Raw genomic sequence first — 12521 nt, 5'->3', positions numbered from 1 at the left:
TGCTACATGGGTGATTGTTAGTTACATGCTACTCTTCAAGATATTCTTTGTATTCTATACACCCCTGAAATCCTAGTCTAATACAAAACTCATCGTCTTCACCGCCTCGGTAGCCTAGTGGTAGAGCGTACGCTTCGAGTGCGGGAGGTCGTGGGTTCGATCCCCGGCCGCGTCATACCAAAGACATAAAAAATGGTACTAGTAGCTTCCTCGCTTGGCGCTCAGCATTAAGAGGGTAATTCTAGGACTGGTCAGCCCGTAGTCACTATAATGTGACTGGGTGGGGTATCATGTCACGTGTCTACGGCGTGATATTCCAGTGAGGCAGCACTATAAAGTTGGGCATTGTGCTCACTGCTACAAGTAGACACCGTCGTTTATATGACTGAAAAATTGTTGAAAAAGACGTTAAACCCAAACACACACACACACACACTCATTCTGGGTTCATACCAGTTAGAATACAAAAATGTGTTAACGGCCACCTCTATTAGGCACCCACTTGTCTTTAACAGTTGCATTTGTTATTTCCAATTTCTAAACATTCATATCAAATCAACCTGTATTAAATGGCCACAATTGTTCCTTTCCTTGACTGACTGCTTGCAACAGGTTTGACTGAACTGTTATATCACTCTGATTTAGCCCTACAAACATTTTCATCTCTAAAAAGAAATAATACATTTACCTCTTCTGACCACCAATTTATATCCAACAGATTTCTTGTGTTAACAAGATCTGCAATAAAGTAAGACATGAATATTAAGCCAATATTAAAACTGTGTTGACAAATCATTAAAACTATTAAAAGAAGACTGTTTTTTTTGTTGTTGTTTTTTTGGTGTAGTTACGTGTACTTTCAGTTTTGAAAAGTTCAATCATGTGACCTGTAATGATAGGAAAACAATAGTTTTACAAGTCAACACAGAGAACATATGCCTTACCCCGAGGAGTGAATTCAAGAGCCATTGATCCGTAGATCTTTGCACTCCCTATTAAGACAAAGAGATAGAAATTTTCTGTTACCTTTAATTTGTTTCCTGACTTGAGGATTCTCTGTAAACTCGGGACTTATTTCATCAGCGTACGGCTGTAGACAGAAAAATTATATCATTGGATAAATGCTTTATGCAACAATTTGTACACTGTTTAAAACCTACCTACAAAGGGTTTTTTTGAAAACATTTTATCTGATGTATTCTCAATAAAATGATATAATTATTGCCTTATAGGTTCTGTTAATACAAGGATTTATCAAGCTTTGCATGATATCACTTTATCCAGGATGATAAATCCTCTTATCAACAAAACATGGATGATGAGATCTGAAGGAATCTGAAAGCAGACCACAAAGGTACATTCCCGTGAAGTTGGTTGATTTATTGTTCAGGATGAGATATCCTTTAACCTTTAGCCTGCTGGCGGCAAGTGATTTTACCTCTGCAACCAGTGCAGACCAAGATAAGACTGCATTGGTAAGCACCCCTTCTGAAAGTTAATAGTACTTTCCAAATTCAAAGATGGACAAGCTCATTATAGAAATTTAGCAGGGAAAGGGTTAAAGGCTGCCACAAACCTGTTCTTCTTGTTTCCAGGATCTGATGAGTTTTAAACTTGGTACTGCCCACAGACACACCTTGCCGGAGAAGTGGACCGACACCACATACTTCCTGCATGGTGACAGACTGAGCCGGAACATGCCCTCCTGTATCTCACCTCTCAACCGAGACCAGTTGAACAACTTGAACCTTTTCCTCAACGACTTCTGACTCTGTGCCTGTTTACAGATAAGATTGCTATTTATAAGTCATAAAGGCTACTCGTCTAGAAGGGGTGAAATTTTTCAACAGGTTCATTGGCACTAAATTTTCGCATTGAATGTATATGGCATTGAAAAATGATCAAGTCAGTGAAAGCAAGTGTAAGATATTGGTAAAAAAGCAATATTGATTTTCTCTTTCATTTCAAAAGCTTTGTTTTGCCTATAATGTGTGAACAAGTCCCTTAAAATTAAGCATAGATTAGATATTTCTACAGAGTCACTATATAACATGAATGAGTTCTCATTACAACAGAATCATTCAGCAGTATTTCTCACACATTAACCTGAATATGTTCCTGTATTCAAGGACAGCACAAATTATTCTTCTTGAGGCACTTAAATCTACTACAGCAGGAAGATCTGTAGTCCAGAAATGAGGAATGTTTAGTTAAGGATACATTGTCTTTAGTAAAGAAATCAACATTTGTCTTGGCAGGGTAACTGCCAGGTTAGCTCAGTATGGAGTCAGTAGGGACACATAAACCTTGGCTAGTTTAATCCCTAGCAAGACAAATTTTTTCATTTGAGAGAGGGCAATACACTTTAAGGTGTAAAACCTCCCCAAGAGGGCAATACACTTTAAGGCGTAAAACCTCCCCTTTTGTTTCTGGTGTGGAAGTTGCTTGTGAAGAACTAGGTAGTCCTGGTGTGGCATTAAGGAGCACTGGGTAGGTTAATGGTTGTCATCTTATTGAAAAAAGTGTGAAACAATGACCCTAATCAAACATGCACAGTCAACGCATTGGTATACCCTGCCACACTAAATAATGCTTCACCCTTAAAATGCATTCTCTATCTATGAAAAGCATACATACTTTCAAACTGGATAACAGTTCTTCTATACAAAATGTATTTAGTAACAATGACCTTGGCATAAGTTATCAAAATGCAACCAAAAAATATTGGTCTGTATGAAAGCTACCTTATTCAACAATATTGTTTTGTCTACTTGTTTCATTACTAACTGATTATTGTAAGAAAACCATTTTTCCATTTTAGTAACATTGATTTTAACCTAGACTCGAGCTACCCAAAATACTGCTTAAGCAATAATGAAATTTCAATAATGAAATTTCACGTACATGAAATTAAATGATTTTACAGTATATGTACTATAACAGTTGAAAATTGTTATCTAAAATTCCAAATGATTCAGCGTTTTACTTCGAGATAACCGAAATTAGATTAAAAATGAAAATTTGTGCACATGTTTTTGGGACAGGACTTGAACATGTCTTCGAGATAGCCAGAATTTTGAAATAACAGAGTTTGAGATATAGAGTTGCAACTGTATATGAGCAGTGCCATGGGAAAACCAACATAGTGGCTTTGCGACCAGCATGGATCCTGACCAGCCTTCGCATCCACGCAGTCTGGTCAGGATCCATGCTGTTCGCTTTCAAAGACTATTATTATTAGAGAAACCATTAGTGAACAGCATGGATCCTGACCAGACTGCACGGATGTGCAGGCTGGTCTGGATCCATGCTGGTCACAAACCAACTATGTTGGTTTTCTCATGGCATGGCTCAATATAAAGAGCCATAAATCTGACTGAAACTTGCAGGGTAACATTTTCTGATAGCATTTAACATTTCTACCCTGTTTTACTTAACCTTTAACCTGCTGGTGGCAAGTGATTTTGCCTTTGCGGCCAATGCAGACTAAGATTAGCCTGCACGTCCATAGTGCCTGTCAAGTATCTATCTATACCAATGACTGAAAAGTGTATACAGAGAACAAACCCTGCTCAGATCTTCAGCATAATCTGTCACCACTTTGTAGTGCGGGTAGTCTGAGAGAATACGCCATGCTGTCAGACCCTCTTTAGTAGCTTCAGACATACCCTCTTCTTCTTGACCACACCCACCAACATAGAGTAGCCCCGCCTCTCCATGGTACTCTACACAACTAGAATAAAAACATAATTAAATGCTTTCTGGCAAATTAATCAAATGGCATTATTTCATACGATATTACAGAGCTCTTGCAATAAGCTTGCAAAATTTGCTTCACAAAGGTATCTATATCACAATATCTTGAATCTTCAACTCAGCTTGTTTGTGTAAATGCCTAAATCATAGAAACTTAAAAATTGCAGATACTTAAATGACATAAGTGACAGAATCTTTAACTCAGCTTATTTGTACCAATATCTAAATGATGGAAACTTGATCTCAGCTTATTTGTACCAATATCTAAATGATGGAATCTTGAGCTCAGCTTATTTGTACCAATATCTAAATGATGGAATCTTGAGCTCAGCTTATTTGTACCAATATCTAAATGATGGAATCTTGAGCTCAGCTTATTTGTACCAATATCTAAATGATAGAATCTTGAGCTCAGCTTATTTGTACCAATATCTAAATGATGGAATCTTGAGCTCAGCTTATTTGTACCAATATCTAAATGATGGAATCTTGAGCTCAGCTTATTTGTACCAATATCTAAATGATGGAATCTTGAGCTCATTGTGTTACATTAGAATCTGATATCTAAATGATGGGATCTTCAGCTCAGCTTGTTTGCATAGATACATAAATCACAGAAACTTGAGCTCAGTAGAGTTTCACTAAAGTTCTTACAACTTCCGTTTACTTGATGATGCTTCCAGAATTTCACACTATTAATCATGCTTGGGTGTTTAAACTTTCAAAAAAAAAATGCAAATTCACAAAATATAGCAAAAAGAAAAAACCTCCACCAGTGACAGGTCCACATTTTTGATTTGTTTGATAATTACCTGATCCCAAGAGGGTACAAGCTGTTGAAGACAAATGTATGAAGAAGTTCACATCCCTTATCTCGGTCCACTTTGTAACTACTTAACTTTCCATGGTAGTTTATAACAAGCAATTCTGATGACCTGAAACAATGATTTTACTTATACATGTATATACTTTATCCAGTCACAAACTGATGTAGAGTTTTTTTAATCATGTAACATTGTTACATAGGCTACAAGAGATAAATAATGAGAAATAAAATACATACCATAGGCACAAGAGATAAACAAGAGGGTCATAATTGCCCCCCAACACTCACCCAAGCTGAAGAGCTTAAACAAGATTCAGAGTGTGCAACTTTGGAAGAGGACCATAATATGCTCCAGGTGTCAAAAGATTAAGTCGCAGCAGAAGTTGATTATATAAATTAGTTTGACAGATGGCAAACAGTTCAAACAATATATGCTTCTTAGGTCATTAAAAATTCAGTTGATACAACACACACAGACAATTGGAGCAGGCCAAGTAGTTTTTGAAGGTCTCCAGATAATGGTTATCCAGCAGTTCATTAAAAGAAGTTGTTTAAACATATTTCTATGACTAACTCTAGTGGACCATATTGAACACGTCTGACAACTGAATGAGATCTCGTTTACCATAAGTGATGCATTATCCACGCGTCATTTTGTATGCGAAAGCAATTATTCATCGGTAAATTAATTACCGGTATCACCGTATGACCACGCTTTTTTTGATGGTAAGAAACGTGTACTTTGTGTCTTAAGACTATTTCACATTAAACTAATGTTGTTTTAGAAGGTAACATGTATCTTAAATGTAGTTTTAAAGGTACAAATTGTAACTCCATGCTAGCCAATGTTTGTTTTTACTAAGATAACGCCAATTCACGCTCTGACACGAGATCACGCGAGATTACAGCTAGTTGCCATTCTGTGTATTTTATACTTCTTTGTACAGAACAAGTTTGGTGAAGATTTGTCAAGTGGTACATGAGAAAAAGTTGTTTGAAAGTGTTTCTATTATTCGGTCATCTAATAGTGGCCATATGACCACTTGAACAAATTTGGGAGCAAACCTAACAACGATGCTACAGACCAAGCTTACCAGTGATCCATCAAACGGTTAATTAAGAAGGACCATGTTTGATGAAGATCTATCATGTAGTAAATGAGGAGATTTTGGTAAATTTTAAAGCTTTTTCTACTTATAACTCTAGCAGATCCTATTAGGGGCCAAGAGCCCCCATTTCATGAAAATTGGGAGAGAACCTTAAAACGATGCTACAGATAATGTTTCATGACCCTCCTGCAAGCTGTTTATGAGAAAAAGTATTTTTAAGTGTTTCTACTTTTACTAATGGCAGTGCCACCATCTGAACAAAATTGGGAAACAATCTTACAATGATGCTACAGATCGAGCTTGATAAATATACATCCAATGGTTAATGGGAAGTAATTGTTAAGAGGCCTGTCTACTTTTAGCACTAGTGGCGCTGTAAATGGTCCAAGCGACTCCACTTGAATAAAATTGTGACAGAACCTTACCATGATGCTACAGACAAAATCTGATATTTACCATTCTTTATCAGGAACTTTATCTGTAAATATAAGGGCAACTACAGCCTCACTTAAGTCTGTGACACCTGGGGCAACTTCCTGAAACATGCACGTACATGTATATATTAGTACAGACTCACTTAATTCTGTAACACGTGGTGCAACTTCTTGAAACATATAAGTACATGTATATATAAGTACATGTATATATAAGTACAGACTCACTATAGTCTGTAACGCCTGGGTGCAATGACATAAAACATATACATGTATATACATGCATAAACCAGTAAAGAAAACTAATTTATGTTCCAAATTCTGATATAACAGCACAATTTTTCAACATCCATACACCAAGTTAATTCAAATCAATATATATGTGACTATAGACAAATTGAAATTCTTTGCTTTACCTTTCCAGGGATAGAGAATAGCTGTGTCCCAACAATATCATACACTTGTACAGTTCCATTGCTGAGTGAACATGCTATCATTGTATTGTCAGGACTCCACACCAGGCGGCGCCACTGTGGGTGGCCATCTTTCTCCAACGTCACACGACCAGTCACAACAGCATAATCATCTCTCTTAGACCTGTTGTGTGGTTATAATTATTCATGTTTTATGATCAAAGTTCAACAAAATTAGATAAACTGTTCTCACAGAAACTGAAGGACTGCATGTCACTGAGTCACTCAGTGACTGATTATGAAAGATACAATTAAAATAAGAATGTTGGAAACAATCTACAATGTAACAAATCTGCACAAAATATTTATAAATAACTGGAGGAACAAGAAAATTTTTAATATAAGGTAATACAAATGTTCTGACACTGAACTGATGATGTTCACACACCCCTGGACATTTTCACATTGGGCCCTAAATTCCTACCTTATTTCTACCCCCTGGTCTTGCATAACAGCAACAACACTGCCATCTCTGCAATAAAAATATGATAAGAAGTTCATGATTTTTTTTGTTGAGTTTAACATCACACTGACACAATTAATAGGTCATAAAGACATTCCAGCATTTGATGTCATTAAATTTTTCCTAACAAAGTCAAAGTTGATATTTCATTCAAATACAATACTGTTCTGACTTTTTACACAGTTTATAGGATCTTAATAAAACTAGCACCATTTTAAAAATACTTCTGCGTTTCCTTATCAAATATGTTATAGACTATAAGTTTTCCAGAATACACTTCTGGTTTGCAATCCACAGTTTTGGGATTCTAACCTAGATGTCACAGTTTTGGGCAGGGTACATCAGACTCCTAAACTAGATGTCACTGTTTCAGGCAGGGTATACTGAACTTTTAACCCAGATGTCACAGAATATATCCGACTTCTCACCCAGATTTCACAGATGTATCCGACTTCTTACCTAGTTGACACCTTTTCAGCAAGGTTGTATCAGACTCCTAACCTAGATGTCACAGTTTCAGCCAATGTATATAGGACTCCTAAACTAGATGTCAAAGTTTCAGCCAAGGTATATAGGACTCCTAGCCTAGATGTCACAGTTTCAGCCAAGGTATATAGGTCTCCTAACCTAGATGTCAAAGTTTCAGCCAAGGTATATAGGACTCCTAACCTAGATGTCACAGTTTCAAGCAGGGTACCTACATCAGACTTTTAACCTAGATGTCACAGTTACGGGCAGAGTATATCAGAGTTATAACCTATATGTCATAGTTATGAGCAGAGTATATCAGTTATAACCTAGATGTCATAGTTACGAGCAGAGTATATCAGAGTTATAACCTAGATGTCATAGTTACAAGCAGAGTATATCAGTTATAACCTAGATGTCATAGTTACGAGCAGAGTATATCAGAGTTATAACCTAGATGTCATAGTTACGAGCAGAGTATATCAGTTATAACCTAGATGTCATAGTTACGTGCAGAGTATATCAGAGTTATAACCTAGATGTCATAGTTACGAGCAGAGTATATCAGAGTTATAATCTAGATGTCATAGCTACGAGCAGAGTACAGTAGAATTCCGCTATTAAGACCACCCATGGTTCTTTGTAAAACTGGTCTTATTAGCGGTCTGGTCTGATTAGTGGACAAGGCTATACGGGGAAGGTCTGGCAGATAATAACACATTGGAATACAATCAAGACGCAATAATGGCAAACACAGTGTTCAATTTATATGTAGCTTTATTTTCTTTAATTTCTTTAGCCTTAAATACTTGATCACTGTATTAATCAAAGAATTACGGATCAAACTGTGTATTAATTAAGGACGCACTTAACTGATAATGATTTGAAATTTGTTCAGTTAAAGACAATTACAACAATATCAAACCTTTTCAAACTTCATTCTCCGCTGAAATCCCAAACGTATTTACATTAATAATAACAAACAAACACCGTTTAGATCTAATTAAATCCGTTTTAATCCAGTCAATTCGATCAGCGGGCATTCGTCTAATTACAAACAAATTAGTTAATTCAACAATTTCTTATGTTAAAATAGCGATGTAAAACATCAAACATCTTTAAATAACAATTTCAGACAATCAAACAGTTTGATATGTTGTTTTGATAACGTTTAAAAGACGTGTTAGCAATTAATGGATAAATACGCAATGTACTCGCTCAACGTGTTAACACGATGTCGCACGTGTTAATTCCCGCGGCGATTTGCGGTAACATACAGAAAAAATTGAGTGGTCGTAATTGCGGTGATTAATTAAGTGTGAAAAAATCAAACAGTTCTGAAATTGGTGGTCGCATTAGTGGATTAGCGGTCTGGTCGCATTTTCGGACAAACGACCACTGGTTTTAAGAAGGAAATATTCCGTTCTTTGCAAAATCGGTCGTATTAGCGGTGCGGTCGTAATTTCGGCGTGGTCGTAAGTAGGAATTTTACTGTATATCAGTTATAACCTATATGTTATAGTTACGAGCAGAGTATATCAGAGTTATAACCTAGATGTCATAGTTACAAGCAGAGTATATCAGTTATAACCTAGATGTCATAGTTACGAGCAGAGTATATCAGAGTTATAACCTAGATGTCATAGTTACGAGCAGAGTATATCAGTTATAACCTAGATGTCATAGTTACGTGCAGAGTATATCAGAGTTATAACCTAGATGTCATAGTTACGAGCAGAGTATATCAGAGTTATAATCTAGATGTCATAGCTAGGGGAGATCGTTAAGCCATGTTGTAATGGTCTTATAGCGGTCGGTGTTAGGAGCTATCGGGGAGTCGCAGAATACACATGGATCATCAGGCATAATGGCAACGTGTTCAATTTATATGGCTTTTTCTTTAATTTTTGCCTTATATTGTCACTTATAATCAAAGAATCGGATAGTTATAGGCGCATTAACTGTATTTTGAAATTTGTTCGTAGACAATCAAATATAACTTTCATTTCCGGAATCCCAAGTTTATTATAAACAAAACGTTGACTATAACGTTACGTAATTCATCAGCGGCTCTCTATTACAAAATTGTAATTCAACAATTCTAGTAATAGCGATGAACTCACTCTTAACATTCAGACATCACTTTGTATGTTTTTAGTTTAAGACGTGTTAGCAATATGGATAATAGCATACTCGTAAGTGTAACGATGTCGCATGTTATTCGCGCGATTGCGGTATCAAAAAATGTGTGTAATTGCGGTGATTAATAGTGAAATAACGTTCTGATGTGTGCATTTGGATCGTGGTCATTCGACAAGACATGTTAGAAGGAAAATTCCGTCTTTGCAATCGTCGTTGCGGGTGTATTTCGGTGGTCGAGTGGATTCTGTATTCTTACTTGTTATATCGGCAGAGTATCGGTTTACTAGGCATTAAGCGGTTATCAGTAGCAGAGTACAGTAGAATTCAGTATTAAGACCATGTTCGAGAACGTTAATTCCTATTGACCAATGGTTACTAAGTAAACGGTTATTAGCGCTGTCTGATGGAAAGTATACGGGAAGTTGGCAGATAATAACACATTGGAATACAATCAAGACGCAATAATGGCAAACACAGTGTTCAATTTATATGTAGCTTTATTTTCTTTAATTTCTTTAGCCTTAAATACTTGATCACTGTATTAATCAAAGAATTACGGATCAAACTGTGTATTAATTAAGGACGCACTTAACTGATAATGATTTGAAATTTGTTCAGTTAAAGACAATTACAACAATATCAAACCTTTTCAAACTTCATTCTCCGCTGAAATCCCAAACGTATTTACATTAATAATAACAAACAAACACCGTTTAGATCTAATTAAATCCGTTTTAATCCAGTCAATTCGATCAGCGGGCATTCGTCTAATTACAAACAAATTAGTTAATTCAACAATTTCTTATGTTAAAATAGCGATGTAAAACATCAAACATCTTTAAATAACAATTTCAGACAATCAAACAGTTTGATATGTTGTTTTGATAACGTTTAAAAGACGTGTTAGCAATTAATGGATAAATACGCAATGTACTCGCTCAACGTGTTAACACGATGTCGCACATGTTAATTCCCGCGGCGATTTGCGGTAACATACAGAAAAAATTGAGTGGTCGTAATTGCGGTGATTAATTAAGTGTGAAAAAATCAAACAGTTCTGAAATTGGTGGTCGCATTAGTGGATTAGCGGTCTGGTCGCATTTTCGGACAAACGACCACTGGTTTTAAGAAGGAAATATTCCGTTCTTTGCAAAATCGGTCGTATTAGCGGTGCGGTCGTAATTTCGGCGTGGTCGTAAGTAGGAATTTTACTGTATATCAGTTATAACCTATATGTTATAGTTACGAGCAGAGTATATCAGAGTTATAACCTAGATGTCATAGTTACAAGCAGAGTATATCAGTTATAACCTAGATGTCATAGTTACGAGCAGAGTATATCAGAGTTATAACCTAGATGTCATAGCTACGAGCAGAGTATATCAGTTATAACCTAGATGTTATAGTTACGAGCAGAGTATATCAGAGTTATAACCTAGATGTCATAGTTACAAGCAGAGTATATCAGTTATAACCTAGATGTCATAGTTACGAGCAGAGTATATCAGAGTTATAACCTAGATGTCATAGTTACGAGCAGAGTATATCAGTTATAACCTAGATGTCATAGTTACAAGCAGAGTATATCAGAGTTATAACCTAGAGGTCAATGTTTCAGATCTTGGGGAGAGATGAAAGATATCACTTTTATATTAACAACCTCTCCCGGACTTCTGGTTGTCATTTCAGGAAGCAGTTGTTTAGAAAAGTTAACATAAATTAATGTAAGCTTTCTATATTGCGCTGTAAGATAATTCTAAATACTTTAGATTTTACCTGCTAACAGCTATCTGCCAGTTGATAGTGCAGTTCACAAGTTTGACAAGACTTGGTGGAAGGTAACATGGACTAGCTGTCCTGAAATACATCATAATAACACAATATCTACCTGCAATAGATATGTCATTTCCTTTCAACATAGCCATGTTGCATCAATATCTAGTTAAGATAAAAAAATAAGTATTTTCTATTTCAAATAACCATTTTGCAGCTGTACATAGCTACAAGAAAAAAGTTATTTCTATTCCACACACCAATTTTGCATCAATATCTAGCTGCGAGAAATAAGTAATTTCTATTCCACACACCAATTTTGCATCAATATCTAGCTGCGAGAAATAAGTAATTTCTATTCCACACACCAATTTTGCATCAATATCTAGCTGCGAGAAATAAGTAATTTCTATTCCACACACCAATTTTGCATCAATAATCTAGCTGCGAGAAATAAGTAATTTCTATTCCACACACCAATTTGCATCAATATCTAGCTGCAAGAAGTAAGTAATTTCTACTTCAAGTTACCAGTTTGAAGCAATAAGTAAATCATTTCTATTCCATTTCATCAGTTAGCAGCATTATCCAGCCGCAAGAAATTTATCATTTCTATTGGGCCTCAACATTTAGCAGCAATATCTATCTATGAGAAATAAGTCACTTCTACTCCAAATAATCCTAGCTGTGAGAAATAGGTCATTTCAATTTAAAAAAACAACAAAAAAAACAAGAGCTGTCACTAATGGTGACAAATGCCCCTGCAGCACCTTGACCTTTGACCTGATGACCCCAAAGTCAGTAGGGGTGGTGTACTCAATAAGTACTATCAGCATGTGAAGCTTGAAGGTCCTGGGTGCAGTGGTTTTCATGTAAAGTGCCTTCATGCCAAAAGTTAACGTTGGCCCCTGTGACCTTGACCTTTGACCTGGTGACCCCAAAGTCAGTAGGGTTGGTGTACTCATAAAGTACTATCAGCAAGTAAAGTTTGAAGGTCCTGGGTGAAGTGGTTAGCAAGAAAAGTGCCTTCATGCAAAAAGTTAACGTTGGCACCTGTGACCTTGACCTTTGACCTGG

General features: G+C 36.2%; 1 protein-coding gene across 1 annotated transcript in view; it reads right to left on the bottom strand.

Moving 5' to 3' along the window:
- The window catches only part of LOC123565474 (NBAS subunit of NRZ tethering complex-like), a 115583-nt gene that overhangs the window by 96162 nt on the left and 6900 nt on the right, over window positions 1-12521 (bottom strand). The window contains exons 4-12 of the mRNA XM_053549503.1: window positions 11448-11528; window positions 7023-7070; window positions 6542-6722; window positions 6148-6227; window positions 4569-4691; window positions 3568-3733; window positions 1577-1777; window positions 1027-1090; window positions 689-738 (exon numbers count right to left, since the gene is read on the bottom strand). Of these exons, the coding sequence (XP_053405478.1) occupies window positions 689-738; window positions 1027-1090; window positions 1577-1777; window positions 3568-3733; window positions 4569-4691; window positions 6148-6227; window positions 6542-6722; window positions 7023-7070; window positions 11448-11528 (994 nt within the window). The remainder of the gene's footprint in view (window positions 1-688; window positions 739-1026; window positions 1091-1576; window positions 1778-3567; window positions 3734-4568; window positions 4692-6147; window positions 6228-6541; window positions 6723-7022; window positions 7071-11447; window positions 11529-12521) is intronic.

Source organism: Mercenaria mercenaria, chromosome 8 (genome assembly GCF_021730395.1).
Source record: "Mercenaria mercenaria strain notata chromosome 8, MADL_Memer_1, whole genome shotgun sequence".
NCBI classification, from domain to species: Eukaryota; Metazoa; Mollusca; class Bivalvia; order Venerida; family Veneridae; genus Mercenaria; species Mercenaria mercenaria.
The sequence above is the reverse complement of the archived record's forward strand: the minus strand, read 5'-3'. Positions and strand labels throughout refer to the sequence as shown.